Genomic DNA, 15,933 nt, shown 5'->3' on the forward strand with positions numbered 1-15,933 from the left:
ACTTTTTAAACCCGGTAAGAGGCTGGGACATGTGTTAAAAAAACAGCCGCAGCCGAACGAGGGCCGGCGGCAGGGCCTAAGCCCAAGTCCTGCGGATGAAGACCGACGGAAAAAAAGAAAGCTGCAGTACGAGAAGGCACTTAGTGAAAGCTGCAGAGCTGAGAAACAGGGCTTCTTGGCTCCGCAGAAAACTAAGAACTGAGGAAACGCACAACCTGACTCGGGCAGGAAGGCACGTGCGCATACGCGGTGCAGCTCTCGCGAGCTCTTAAAAGATCTTCAAGCAAGTCTGCTTGCAAGGCTGTCCGCTGTGGGGCTCTATGGATGACATCACCCACATGTTGAGAATATGCTGCCTACTTGTCCTGGGATAACATTTGGTGGTAGTAGCTGCAATCCTCCACTCATGCGGTTTTCATGTCTTTCCTTACATAGACAACTGGCTAATTAAGGCCTCATCACATGAGGTTTTGCAGTCAACTACCAGAAATCACATCTTCAGTCAACTCAAACCTTGGAGTTCATAGGAGCTCTTTAAGACATGATGCAAGCTCGTGCTTTTGTACTTCCACAAGAGAGCTGACAATCTTATCCACCTGTATCAGAAAGTCTCCTCTCCCAGCCAGATGTTATGTTTCCTGGGTCATATGGCATTCACAGTTCACGTCACTCCATTTGCATGTCTACACCTCCGAGTGCCTCAGTAGACTCAAGCCACCCGGTCTCCTTCTCAATCAATATGAGTGACCTCAAAATTCTAGCAGTCCCATCAGTGGTGGATGTTTCAATCCAGTATTTCCATGGGCTTTCTTTTCCAGTCTCAACCACACCATAGATGCTTCCATGCTCAGCTAGGGAGCCCACCTTGACAACCTGCACAGTTGAGACGTCTGAATTCCTCACGAGAAAACAATCCACATAAATCTCCTAGAGCTCCAGGCAGTTCACAACATCCTTTGCACCTTCCAGTATCACCTCCAGAATCAAGTAGGCCTCCTTTGCATAGACTTGTTCTCCTTGAACAAACAAAGGTTTTGCCCACTCTGCCAAGAACTTATACAAATGCAAATGCTCACAAAATATTCAAAGCAGTTTACCTAGCAGGAAAACAAAATGTCTTAGCGGAAAAACTGAACAGACTTCTTCAGCCTCACAAGTGGTTGCTCAACATGCCCCTCTTGCAACAGATATTCTTGGATTGGGAGAACCCCAAAGTAGATCTCTTTGCTTCGCCCTATAGCCAGAAACCTCCAGCCTTTTGTTCAGACGCTACACATCCCAATCATCTGGAGTTGGTGCAAGCAGCTCTAGCTGAAAAAAAAAAAAGTCTAGTTCTCTCACACCAAGGTCAAAGTGGCTACGAGGAAGGTAAAGAGTATAAAGTTTTCCGAAATTGCAGACGAATCCAAACGAATGGTTTGTGTCCATCCACCAGCATACGGAGATAGAGAGCATTGAACTGAGTCTCCAATATAAGATGGCACGCTTCCTGGCTGTTCAGTATTCTCCATCTCCAGCAGGCGAATGCATGGACATCTTCTATCTCATTTTCAAATCTCAATAATCACATTTCGTCGCACAGGCATTCACACCTCTTTTATTAGAAACATAACATTCACCTTCTCGCATGATCAAAAGATAAGCCACTTTTTGTGCACACCATCTATGAGAACACTCATTAAAACACTAGTGTTTACATTTGCTTCTCACTTAACATCCTAGGACCCTTGAGGAAGGCTTGTTAGCCAAAACACAGTCCTTGTCGGGTCCTTTTTACCTCTATATATGATGTATGTAGACAAATTTTTTTTTGTTTGAAAACGCATTTGAAGAAATAAAAGGAAAGTCAAGAACATTGTGTTATCCAGTTTCCCAGGATCACCTGTCTATTTTACATTTTGTTCCTATCTGTCCTATCCAGCATATGTCCCCCTGTCTCTATCCTGCGCTTTTCAATTGTGTCACTCTCCATTCATCCATCATCCCTCTATCAGAATCACCCCTATTCAAGCAATATCTCTGGCCCATTTGCTCAAAACTCACCGTACCTTTAACGATAAAGACTCTAAACCAGTTTTAACCTGTTTAGCATCAAAATATTTCAGCTATTGATGCCCAAAATGGTTTCTAGCAGCCTTCAATTATTGAATGTAAATGGATTACAACGAACTCATCAATATTAAAATGAGCTCAAAAGAGGTACTCCAGGTGCCCTCCTGCCAGGTGAAAAGCCAGCGCCGTGGCAACATCCAAGAAGACTCGGACGGCTCAATGACTGAGATGACCTTCGAAGTGAAAGAGAGCCAGCTGAATTACCCGAAGTTCCAGGTGATTGAGCGACCACTGCTCTGAGGGAGCCCACCGGCCTTGAACAGGGACAGTCCTACACCTCACCCACCCCCAGCCTTGGAGACTCACATCTGTCATCAGAATCACATACTCCAAAATCCAGAGGGGAATACTCCTGGAGAGCGAAAGAGATCACAACCACCAGGCAAGATTATGCCGTGTCACTGATGTCTAGGGCAAGGGTGCACGAAAGGGGTCCCATTACGGACTCCAGCATGAAACTGCATCTTTCAGTGAATGCAAACAAACTCTGGCCCAGAAACCACACTGATCGTCACCACCATGGCCCCCAGAACCTGGAGGTATTGCCAGGACATTGGGACCAGAGTGGTCCAAAGGTCTCTAAGAACCAGTTAGAGCTTCTCCTGATGGGACACAGGCAGAAACACTTTGTTCTGGCCCATGTAAAAGCAAAATTCCCTGTACTCTAAACCCGTGTCAGCACAAGGTGATTCTTCCTGAAGTTGATCACCCCGCCCAGGAGCTGCAGCAACTGCCCAATCTGAGGAACATCCTGACACCCCTCGGACTCCAAGAAGGCCCTGATCAACCGGTCGTCAACAGATAGGTGTACCAAAATACCTAGGATGCGAAGATGTGCTGCCGCCACCACCATCACTGTGGTGAAGGACCTGGGTGTCATCACCAACCCAAAGGGCAATGCTGCAAACTGGAAATATAACTCCAGGAAGTGGAACCTTAGATACTTCCAGTGGTCAAGAGAAATGGGAACATGAAGATACACCTCAGTCAGATCTAGGGAGGCTAGAAACTCCCCCTGGAGCCCTTGAGGTAAAAAATGAGCATACAGTCTCCATTCTGAAGCGAGGCACTCACAGCGCCGCATTGACCACTTTGAGGTCCAGAATCTGTCTCCAATCTTCGGAACCTCTCTCTGGAACAAGGAAGTATATCTATGCACACTGGAAAGAATAACCTGAATCACCATTACCGGATGTTAGGGTCCACCTTGGGGATTAGCATCCAAGAAAATGATCTGGGTATCATCGCAGACAATACGATGAAACCTTCTGCCCAATGTGCGGTGGCGGCCAAAAAAGCAAACAGGATGCTAGGAATTATTAAAAAAAGGGATGGTTAACAAGACTAAGAATGTTATAATGCCCCTGTATCGCTCCATCATTCGACCTCATCTGGAGTATTGCACTCAATTCTGGTCTCCTTAAATCAAGAAAGATATAGTGGCGCTAGATAAGGTTCAAAAAAGAGCGATCAAGATGGTAAAGGGGATGGAACTTCTCTCATATGAGGAAAGACTAAAATAGTTAGGGCTCTTCAGCTTGGAAAAGAGATGGCTGAGGGGAGATATGATTGAAGTCTACAAAATCCTGAGTAGAGTAGAACAGGAACAAGTGGATTGATTTTTCACTCTGTAAAAAATTACAACTAGTGGATATTTGAAGTTACAGGGAAATACTTTTTAAAACCAATATGAGGAAATTTTTTTCACTCAAGAGAATAGTTAAGCTCTGGAACACGTTGCCAGAGGATGGGGTAAGAGCGGATAGAGTAGCTGGTTTTAAGGAAGGTTTGGACTAGTTCCTGGAGGAAAAGTCCATAGTCTGTTATTGAGAAAGACAAGGGGAAGCCACTGCTTGCCCTGTATCGGTAGCATGGAATATTGCTACCCCTTGGGTTTTGACCAGATACTAGTGACCTTGACTGGCCACCGTGAGAACGGGCTACTGGGCTTGATGGACGACCCAGTAAGGCTATTCTTATGTTTTTATGAGCATCTCCAAGAGCCCAAATCTGGCTCTGAGACAGGCTCTATAGCCAGTAATCTGCTGACAGTGGCCTAGAGAGTTGCGTGGGGACAGAAATCCCACCTATCCCCGTCAGAATCCCCTCTGTCCCCAAGAGGGGACTGATGAATTAGAGGAAGAGATCTTCAGCTGGCATGGCTTTGTTTATAAACGTTTATCAACGTTTATACTACTTTATCCTAAAGCAAAAAAAAAAAAAAAAGATAAAGAAAAGAATAGAATAGAATAGAAATATAATTTTTTTCTACCTTTGTTGCCTGGTTTCTGCTTTCATCTTCTCTTCTTTCCATTATCTGCCTTCTCTCTGCCTCTTCCATATGGCATCTGCTCTATTTCTATGCCTCTACCAGAAACAGCCCGCCTCTCCCCCCCCCCCCCACCCCATTGGTCGGGCATCTCTGTCTTCTTCCTTTCCATCTCTCACTCTCTCTCTCTCCCAGGTGGACTTTAGCACCTCTCTCCTCCTTTCATCCCCTCAGATCTGGTTTCTGTCTACCCAATCCAGCATGTGCCCTTTTTTCTTTATTCCCTCCTTCCATCCAGTATGTACTCCCCTCTCTCTGTCCTCCCCACTTCCCTTCAGTGTCTGTTCCACTCTCTCCTTTCAGACAAACTACAAATTGAATTCATAGAATATACCACATACAAGTACTTCCTGATTGACAATTATATACAGAAAAGTCCTGAAATATTCTAGTGTCCTGAATTCTAAGAAGGTGCTTCTGATCCATCATTAACTTTACCTTTGAATCAGCTCATCTCTGGGCAAAACTTTGAAATCTGTCTCACTTAAACGAACCTATATGAAAATTTAAAAAGTACAGTGAATATTAAATACATTATACATGCAATTGCCTCAAAAACAATAAATGTACAATTTCAAAACTAACCTTCTTCGGAAGAGGTTCTTCGTTTGTCATTGTGACCTGTCAGAAGACAAAAATCATACACTAAATTTAATTTGCTCAATAATTGATAATATTAAGAAAGTCAAGAAGTCAGTATGTACTGATACATATGTTGTCAACACCAATTCTAGAATGAAGTATAACCAACTAAATATTGATCAATGAATCAAGCATAATAGAAGAACTTGAGCAAACATCCTTACCAGAACAGACTACATTTTTAAGAAAATTTCTAGCTTCAGATTCTGGCCATTAGAATTTATTAGGTATCAGATGTAATTTTTTCCCCAAAAGGTTAGCCACACAAAGGGCTCCTTTTATTAAATGATGGTAGAGGTTTCTACTATGGGCTGGCAAGATAAATGCTCAGATACTCGTAGGAAATCCATGAGCATCGGAGCATTTAACTCGCCGGCTCATGATAGAAACCTCTACCACCGTTTAGTAAAACCCAATGAAAGTAATTAACTTCTCTGGAGGGGGGGAGGGTTTAATTAAAAAGACACAAAATGAGAAAGAAACCTCAGGGTCCTACTCTGAAATAATTCTGTACTGAAATTAAAATAGACATCCTTCACATTCATTTTTGCATAGAATTCTACTATCATAAGCCCTAGCTTCTCTCCCCCACCCCCAAGGTCTAACAATTTCCCCTATAGAGCCTTCAGGCTCTTCCAATCCCAGCAATCTCATTCCCTAGGCACCATAGACCCCCTTTTTCTCTTTGCACAAACTCTGCCAAATTCAAATCCTAATTTTCTCTGTTCCCTCTTCTGTGTGGATACCCTGCCACCCCCTCCAGCACACTGGTTGCTCCCCAGATTTTTTTTGTCAGCTTAATATCAAGTAAGATCCCCCAGCTCTTCCTACCTTTTTGATGCCACCCAGGAATTAGTTTTCAACCTTGGTGCGCTCCCCCAACTCTCTCTCTCAGACTCCACTCCACTGGCATATACGTTCTCCCTGTGTCATTACACGTGCAGCCTCTTTCCTCCTATTGCAGTAGTCATCAAATCTTACCCCCTCCTTCCTGTGTCATTTGATATCCAAAACTTCTAATTTGAAACACAAACTAGTATGCTGCCTCTCTTTAAATTCACTGCCAAGCCCATGGCAGCAGAGGATAATGATGCCACTAGATGTGCAACCACTCATCATTGTCTTGCCGTGATCAGTACAGGATGGAGGGAAGTGGTAGCAGCAGGAAGCCATACAAGCTGCCACCACTGCTGCCTCCTGGACCCTGTGCAGATTTCTACACAAAGGAGGAATCTGAACAAATTTTGTACTGCGCAGACTTCTACTAGTTAAAAAAAAGAGGAGGAAGAAAAATCAAGGAGCAGCGAAGTAAAGCCACATGTATTCTCTTAGCAGGATTCATCAGGCTCAAGAGTGGGTGACATCTCTGCACAGAGATGAATAGCTCTCTTCTAGTGCTCAGAAAATTAGGCAAGATTAGGTTCTTACCTTTGATAATCTATTTCCGGACAAGTAGGTCATGTATCCCATCTCACAAGATCTCTTATAGGAAGCTTCATTGACATATTTTTGATCCTTCCCTCTTACCACAGGACTGCTCTGACTTCCAGTTGGTACAAAAGCAGACAATCATAACTGTATAGGACACAGAAAGGGGAGGGGTATGGGGATACTCCCCGAAAACAAGTTTAATCTGCTCATATCGTCAGAATGTGTAACAATCATGAACAATTAAAACTTTGTAAAGGTATGCAAGGAGGACCAAGTGGAAGCTCTATAAATCTCTTCTGGAAAAACTGCCAAAGATTCTGCCCAAGAGGAAACAATACCTCATGTGGAGTGAGCCTTTACCAAAAGAGGAGACTGTTGTCCAGCTCCAATATAGGCATATGAAATATCCAAGCGGATTCATCTTGAAATGGTGGTGGCTTTCGAAGTCGGTCTGCCCGAACAGGCTGCACCTACTGGCACAAACAGATGACCGGACAAACGAAACTCATTTGTGCCTCTAAGTACCTCAGCAAAAGCCTGAATACATCCAGTGATTCCTTCTAACATCCTGTCATATTTGTTTGAACCTGATGGTGTAAAGGCTGGCAACCACACTTCCTGGTTGATGTGGAATCCAGAGACCACCTTAAAAAGAAATGAGGGGACAGTGCACAGAATTACACTCGACTCCGTAAGGCCACCAAGAATACTGCCTTGTTGGTGGGATCTATCAAAGAAGCCTGGTCAAACAGTTCATAAGGTGAACTTGCAAGCGACCTGAGAACTAGATTGAGATTCCAAGTCGGAAACAGTTCATGCTACAGAGGATGGAGCCGCAACATCCCCTGTAAAAACCTGACTATATCGGATAAGTGACCAGACTTAGGACTGAAGTAAGAAAACTGGCTATCTGAACTCTCAGGGAGTCGAATGCAAGGCCCTTTTGCCAGCCTACTTGAAGAAAGGCACATACAATCGGTATCGACGACAAGCTTGGGTCTTTGTTCTTCCAGGCGCACCAAGTTGGAAAACAATGCCAAGCTTTAGGATACGCTGCAACAACTGACTTCTTGCTGTGCAAAACGGTAGCCATCACTCCTGCCGAGCAGCTTCAGCACACAAAATCAGCACGTTCAAGAGCCATGCCAGAAGACTAAGGCTGTCCGGATCCTGCAGGGCTATGGGACCCTGCGTGAGAAGGTATGAATGACAGGGAAGATTAATACTCTGATCCAGCTGCACACGAACCAAGTCAGCATGCCATGGGCGCCTCGACCAATCAGGCACCCACGATAGTCACCTGACCATGGTTTGTCTTGAATCTTCACAGAAGACAGCCTATTATGGTCCATGAAGGAGAGACATAGAAAAGGCCCTCCTATGGCTACTGCACCATGGTGTCCAATCCTTCTGTTCCTGGCTCATGACAGCTGTGAAAAAAACGAGCCACCTCCTTGTTGGACACCGACACCATCAGGTTAAACATTGGGCGTCTCCATCGCCCAATTATACATAGGAAGGCTCTCTGGAACAGAGTTCATTTCCCTGGATCCAGAGTATTACAGCTGAATCTCCTGCTCCATGCGCCGCTGAAAATGCCAGAAAAGGCTTTTCTGCCCATCAAAAGAGCCTTTCAGCCTCCTGCCACAGAGGCGCACTTCTGGTGCTTCCATGACAATAAACATAGGCTAGTGCTGTGGCACTGTATAAGACTCAAACCAGCTTGTCCTGGAGCACAGCCTCGAAGTGTAGAAGAGTCAGCCAGATCATACGCAGTGATTGATCGACCACTTGTTCTCAGGAGATCAACGTCCCTTGACTGACTGCGCAAAGCGCACCCAGCCATAAAGGCTAGTGTCCATCAAGATTACCCAGGTGGAGATCCAAAGGGGAACTCCCTTGGAGAGAGAGAGATTTAGCCACCAGGCTAGACTGCTCCTGACCTCCAATGTACAGGGAAGCTTCATATGGAGCAAATCCCCTTGCTGACTCCAACGGGAGACAAGCGCATCCTGGAGCTGGCGAAAGTGAGCCTTAGCCAAAGTGACTGTCTATGGTTGCGACCAAAGACCCCAGAACCTGCAAGCAGTGCCTGGATGTTGGGGCAGGAGATTCCCGAAAGCCCCATATCAACTGATGAAGCTTCTGCTAGCGGGACTCTGGAAGAAACACTCTGTTCCTTTTCATGCTGAAATCACTCCCAGATACTCCAGGTCCTGTGCGGGTACAAGCTGACTCTTGAGAAAGTTGACCACCTAGCCCATTCTCTGGAACAACTGGACAACTTGGTGAACTATGCTTGGTGTCTTTCAGATTCCAATTGGGCCCTAATAAGCCAATCGTCCAGACAGATACAGATGGACTTGAATCCCAAGTCTGTGCAGGTGGGCTACACAACCATCACCTTGGTTAAAGACTGAGGCGCCATCGCCAGTCCGAATGGCAAAACTGCAAACTGGAAGTGCTGTTACAAAACGTGGAATCTCAAGTACCTTCTGTGCTCCGGAAAAATGGGAAAATGAAGACAAGCTTCCATCAGATCCAGAGAAAATAGAAATTCCCCTGGCACTACCGAGGCAATCGCCAACCTCACCATTTCCATTCCAAAACGAGGAACTTCAAGGGTCGCATTGACCACTTTAAGATCCCGGGCACAAGGAAATATAACGAGTATCTGCCTGAGCCCGAATTGGGCTCTGGAACGGGCTCTATGATCATTATATCCAGCAATCTCTGGACAGTGGCTCTGACTTTGGCCTCTGACTGGTTTCCCTTCTGGAAAGTCCAGAAAAAATCCTGAAACGGGTCGATAAAACTCAAGCTTGTAGCCATCGCGCAGCATATCCAGCACTCAGGGATCTGTGGTGATGTCTGTCCCCTCCTCCAGAAACACCAAGAGCCTCCCTCCAATCTGCGGAGGGTTGACCAAGGTCCTGACATCATAACTGTATCTTGGGAGTGGAAGCAGAGCATGTACCCAAAGATTGCAAGTGCTAACTCTCCCAAACCTTGGCTTGGAGCTCTGATCTGTGACCCAAGGGAACTCCAGCATATGTACGATATCTCCTGGAGGAACAAAAAGTAGAATGCCCTAGTCCTCTAGAAGACTGAGGCCTGCTGTCAGATAAGGACTTAGTGGTCCTGCTTACTAGCCATAAGGTTGTCCAGACCTTTCCCAAGAAAAATTGCCTCTTAAAAGGCAGTTTAATGAGGGTTGCATTGAAAGAAGAATTACCAGACCACTGTCTGATCCACAACGCCAAGATAGAGTAAGCCAACAGCTTGCTCACCACTCTGAATAAGTCATATAGGACATCGGCCACACAGTCCACCCCAGAAATCAAAAATGGAAGATCCATAATCACAATAGTGTCAGGATCATGACGTAGCTTGGCGTGGCAGGCTCTAGTGACAAGACACGCCGCTGCGGCCACTCTCATACTACAGGCTGTGTAATTAAAAAGCTTTTTCATCACAAAACCAATCCAGCAGTTTTGTGCATCTTTCAACACCACACTGCCTTCGCTGGGGAAAGAAGTGCGCTTGGCGACCTGAGCCACCAAGGAATCCACCTTTGGAGAAATAAATCACTGATTGAAATTCTCCGCCACTGGATAAAGCTTAGACATGGTATTGGCCACTCTCAAAGGACCTTTCAGTACCTGCCAGTAATCTGTGAGCATCTTTGCAATGTCCAGATGGTCAGGAAAGGAGGAATACTGCAGCTTCGTGCTACTCATAGGAGCACTGCGCCGATGAGAACTGATTATTGTCCAATTTTAACTCCTGAAGGGAATTCAAAATTATCTCTGTAAGCATCTAAGGTTTGAAAAATCTTCGCACAGTGATCTTCTGCAAGATCTGAGGCATCTCCCAGATCTGGGTCCATAACATTTGCAACAGCTTCTAAATCTCTCACTATGGAAGTGCCTGTGAGAAAGTAAAGGCATGAGAACATCATCCGGATCATCCATAATCGTCCACTGGCAGACTATCCCCCAATTGCACATGATTCTGTTGAGGACCAGTGTCTTTGGAGAAAGGGACCACTGGCACTAACACAAATGCCATGGAAGGCAGATTTGGCGAATATTGGCTAAATATGCCTAAAACAGCTTATTAATATAATTTGGGAGAAAACCTTGCCCCTGAGGAGCAAACACTCCCTCCAAATCCTGCTTAGAGCTCTTGGAGCTTTTGCAAGAATTTTTCGCCAAATCACGGCTGCTCTTCATCGGAGACGTACTTACACTGCCCTCTGGACATAGTTTGGACTTTTTAGATGATCCACAAATGGACTAAGCACCAGAACATTCCAAAGAGCAGGGAGACTAAAGCAGAGGCCACCCCTCCATGCACCGTGTGGCATGTGGAACACAGATGCTCACCCTCCAGCCATCCATCGCAAACAGGGCATGAATCCGAAGTATCTGGAAATCAGGAAAATCCAATATGGCCACAGTGGGAGCAATTTTAATGCTGAAATGGCCCAGGAAAACCAAATTAAAACACAAAACATAGCGATTTTAGGATTTTGGGGGTGGGGGGGACCTAGGGCTATCTCCCAAACCACTTCAAAATCAAAACTGGATATCCCCTAAAATTGATCTCACAAGTTGTCAGTCTGTTACTCGCTGTAATATGCTGTGTGCTGCAGAAAAGACCCTGGAACAGCTTACAGGAACATCCTCTGTCATAAGAACATAAGAATTGCCGCTGCTGGGTCAGACCAGTGGTCCATCATGCCCAGCAGTCCGCTCACGCAGCGGCCTTCTGGTCAAAGACCAGCGCCCTAACTGATACTAGCCCTACCTACATACCCTCTTGTTCACCAGGAACTTGTCTAACTTTGTCTTGAATCCCTGGAGGGTGTTTTCCCCTATGACAGACTCCGGAAGAGCGTTCCAGTTTTCTACCATTCTCTGGGTGAAGAAGAACTTCCATACGTTCGTACTGAATCTATCCCCTTTCAACTTTAGAGAGTGCCCTCTCGTTCTCCCTACCTTGGAGAGGGTGAACAACCTGTCCTTATCTACTAAGTCTATCCCCTTCACTACCTTGAATGTTTCGATCATGTCCCCTCTCAATCTCCTCTGTTGGAGGGAGAAGAGGCCCAGTTTCTCTAATCTTTCACTGTACGGCAGCTCCTCCAACCCCTTAACCATCTTAGTCGCTCTTCTCTGGACCCTTTCGAGTAGTACCGTGTCCTTCTTCATGTACGGCGACCAGTGCTGTATGCAGTACTCCAGGTGAGGGTGCACCATGACCCGGTACAGCGGCATAATAACCTCTGATCTGTTCGTGATCCCCTTCTTTATCATTCCTAGCATTCTGTTCACCCTTTTCGCTGCCATCACACATTGCGAGGACGGCTTCATTGACTTGTCGATCAGAACTCCCAAGTCCCTTTCCTGGGAGGTCTCTCCAAGTACCGCTCCGGACATCCTGTATTCATGTATGAGATTTTTGTTACAGACATGCATCACTTTACATTTATCCACGTTGAACCTCATCTCAATGTCGATGCTCATTCCTCGAGCTTGATTATGTCACGTTGCAGATCTTCGCAATCCCCCTGCGTCTTCACTACTCTGAATAGCTTCCTATCGATTGCAAATTTAATCACCTTGCTCATCGCACCTATGTCCAGATCATTTATAAAGATGTTGCCCCGGCTGCCAGTTGGATTCATGAAGTGTTAATCGGTGGCCCGGTCCCCCCTGCCTACTTCTGGACACTTGGCGCTTTGATGGTGGCTGGGGCCTTCTTTTGTGTGGCTCCGGGCCTGGCTGCTGCTGACTTCGCCTGGCGGGGGGCCGGGTGTGGTGTTGAAGTGCCTGGCTTGTGGTCTTTTTGACGCCTTTTGAATTCCTGAACCATTGAAATAATTGGACCTCTTTGGACTCATGGAACCTTCCTAGTTCTGCTTTGTATGGGTGTATTGTTGTTTTGTGTGTTTGGGTCACGGTTGGGTGATTTTGCATCGGGCAGCGCTTACTTGTGTGGCTGTCTATAGTGGGATTGGTTTCCTGGGGGATGGCTTTTTGTTTCTTTGAATGCTTGGACCTCTGTATAGGATTCAGGGGGGTATTCTCTACCAGGGTGTTGGGTTTGTGTGAGCTGCCGATGTATGGGTGTGTGTGGTTCCGTGGGTGTCTGTATGGGAACTTCGAAGCCACTCTTCCTTTGAGATATGGGGAGGTCTTTATTGTTTCAGGCTGCCTGGTGGCGCTGACTTGTCTGGGTTCCTCCTGCACCTGTGGTTTTGTGCGCTCTGCAGTTTCTGTTTAAGTGGCCGGATGGATGAGTATGGCGTGGGATGGTATGGTGTGGTACGTCTATGGGATCTTCTATATAGCTTGGGATTTCTGGTGGGTGGGCTCTGAAGAGGGTGGGACTGGGGGACCTTGGGACCCTGTTCACAACTTTGCGTAACTCCTTCTCCTTTCCGCTTTTGTGGGATGGAGTGTGGGATTGTGGGTGGGATGAGGGGGAGTTGGGATTGGGGGGGTGGGTTGGTTGTTTGGGGGTGGGGGGTCCTCCTTTGGTATGGGGGTTCAGTTTTCTGGATATTTGTCTTGTCATTGTTTGAAGTTTCAGACTACACCATATATTGGATTACACTGCTCTGGGGGAGGGCTGGGCTCCTGGGGTGGGCTCCTACTTTTTCTTCCTTTTTATTGCTTCTCTTTTTTCCTGACTTTCTGACTTGAGTACACCATTTAGGCTTGTCTCTTGGAATGTTGGGGGCATTACCTTGCCGGTCAAGCGATCCAAAATCTTGGCTGCTTTGCAGCGTTATCATTCGGATATTGCTTGTCTACAGGAAACTAGGCTGATGGATGCGGAACATCTTAAGTTGGGCCGTTCCTGGGTGGGGGAGGTTCATTTTGCCTCCTCTCAGGGTCGCCATGGCGGTATTGCTGTGTTGATTCGTAAATCCTCTCCCCTTGGTGTGCAGCTTCTTGACAAAGCTGTTGATGGTAGATACTTACTTTTGTGTTTGACCTTGGGGGATCACTCCTACCTCTTACTTGTGGTTTACGGCCCTAACTCGTCGGAATCTGACTTTCTACAAAAGTTGACTTGTCTCTGCTCCCGTTTTTCTGGGGATCCACTTATAGTGGGGGACTTTAATTTGGTTCTGGATCCTGCTTTGGACAGGTCTGGCTCCCCTCTTGCCTCTCTGGGAGCTAAGGGTCGCCTCCTTTCTGATTTTTGTGATACTTTTTCTGTGGTTGACCCTTGGTGTCTTTTTCATCCTGAAATTTGGGATTATACTCACCTTTCTCGGGCCCATAATACCTGGTCTCGGATAGATTATATTTTTCTTTCTTCTACTTTATTTTCTTCGGTTCTTTCCGCCGAGATTGGTCCCCTGAATATTTCTGATCACACTCCTATTTGAATGGATGTTCATCTAGACCAGTGTTTTTCAACCGCTGTTCCGCGGCACTATGTTGCCTGGTGTGCCACAGGGCCGCCATCAGGGCAGTACTACCAGTCCTGCATTCAGGGGCCCGGAGCTGACAGGGGGCCCGGGCTCTCCCAGGGTCCTAGGCAGTGTTCTAAGGCAGGGGCGCCAGTAGCTCGCTAAGGCAAAGTGAGTCGATCACCCAGGACTCACTTTGTCTTGGCGATCTAATCTATCGAGCCGATAAGTCTTCTTCTCCCCGACGTCAATTCTGCAGTCGGAGAGGAAGTTCGGGCCAGCCAATCGCTGCCTGGCTGGGCGGAACTTCCTCTCCGATTGCAGAATTGACGTCAGGGAGAGCATGCGTCGGCTTTGGGGCCTGTTATCCATTGGTGGGTCCTGTTCCCCGATGGCAGCGGCAGTGGCTTGGGGAACGGCAGGGAGAAAGAAAGAAAGGGGGCAGGCAGGGAAACAGAAGGAAAGAAGAGAAACAGAAAAAAAGAAAGAAGTTTCAAGTTTCAAGTTTATTGGTTTTTTATACCCCGATCATAAAACAAATATCTGACCGGTTAACAATAAAATTTAAATAGGAAAGAAAGAAATATTTAATGGTGTTTTAGAAAGATTAGTGGGAAAAATAGAAACATATAAAACGTATGGACAAACCTGACAGTGAGGGTGAGTGGGGAGGTAGGGAAAAAGTTACATAATCTTAGGAGAAGTGAGATAGAGGGAAGGGATAGAACATAAGGGGCGGGGGTGCCTGGTAAGAGAGATATGCGCTGAAGAAAAAAAATTAGATTGAAAAAGAGATCAACGATTAAGATTAAGATTTGGCATAGGCATCTTTAAATAGATAAGTTTTAAGATTAGTCTTAAATTTTGGTAGTTGGATTTCATCCCGAAGAAATTGGGGTAGAGAGTTCCATAATGTGGGGGCAGTTATAGCAAAGTTAATATTCCTAGTGTAGAAAGATTCTTTTAGAGAAGGAATGAAAAGAAGTTTTTGATCAGATGATCTTAAGGAACGAGAAGAACTTTGGGGGATTAATAGTTTATCTAGAAATAGGGGCAAGTGGGAATGTTTAATTTTGAAAGTAAGCAATATGATTTTATAAATTATCCGGTGAGTGACTGGGAGCCAATGAGCCTCTTTAAAAAGAGGAGTGACGTGTTCGAACTTACCGATTCTGTAAATGAGTTTGATAGCGGTATTTTGAATGAGTTGCAGCCGTCGAAGTTCTTTTTGGGGGAGTCCGTTTAGAAGAGAATTACAATAGTCTAAATGTGAAATGACTAGGGAATGAATTAAAATGTTAATCGAGTCAGTAGTTAAAATAGATCTGAGGGAACGAATGATACGTAGTTTGAAGAAACAAGTTTTTACAACGGAACTAATGTGGTCGTGAAATGTAAGTTCACTATCTAGGATGACGCCTAATAATTTTATTTTAGTCTCCATACGTAATGGTGTGGATTTGATGTAAATTGTTCCTGGTATTATTTCAGATTTTTTGACGGGGAGAAGAAGACCGCAAGATTTGTCAGCATTAAGTGAGAGTTTGTTAGAGAAGAGCCAATCACTTAAGATAACCAGTTTGGTATTTAGATCTATGATATCTAAAAGGTTTGAGGTGTTAATCGGGTAAAGCAACTGTATATCGTCAGCGTAGGCGAAAATAGAGAAACCTAGTGATTGTGCGAGAGAAAGAAGAGGGGATAGAAAGATATTGAATAATAGTGGAGATAAGATGGAGCCCTGAGGGACTCCGAAATTTTGAATTACTGAAGAAGAGATTTGATTTTTTGCATGAACTTTGGAGTTACGCTGATGAAAATAAGATATGAACCAGTTGAGAGCGTGACCTGTGATGTTACAATCTGTCAGTCTAGATAGTAATAGAGAATGGTCGATGGTAAAGAAAGGTCAGGGAGAGAGGAAGAAAAAGTTGGGGGAGGGAATGAGGTGTGGAGGAGAGAAAGCATACAGGCTGATAGAAGGGAA

At 45.5% G+C, this 15,933-nt stretch overlaps 1 protein-coding gene across 5 annotated transcripts in view; it reads right to left on the reverse strand.

Annotated features, from left to right (window-relative positions):
• Window positions 1–15,933, reverse strand: part of WTAP (WT1 associated protein) — a 252,683-nt gene that overhangs the window by 216,606 nt on the left and 20,144 nt on the right. For all 5 annotated transcript variants that reach the window (XR_004538971.1, XM_033939910.1, XM_033939912.1 and 2 more), the window contains 2 exons: window positions 5,027–5,062; window positions 4,880–4,935 (listed from right to left, as the gene is read on the reverse strand). Coding sequence is in view for 3 of the 5 variants with exons in the window: in XM_033939910.1 (XP_033795801.1) it covers window positions 4,880–4,935; window positions 5,027–5,056 (86 nt within the window). In the remaining 2 variants the exon portion in view is untranslated. Of the gene's footprint in view, window positions 1–4,879; window positions 4,936–5,026; window positions 5,063–15,933 lie in introns of those variants that run through there.

Source organism: Geotrypetes seraphini, chromosome 3 (genome assembly GCF_902459505.1).
Source record: "Geotrypetes seraphini chromosome 3, aGeoSer1.1, whole genome shotgun sequence".
Classification (NCBI taxonomy): Eukaryota; Metazoa; Chordata; class Amphibia; order Gymnophiona; family Dermophiidae; genus Geotrypetes; species Geotrypetes seraphini.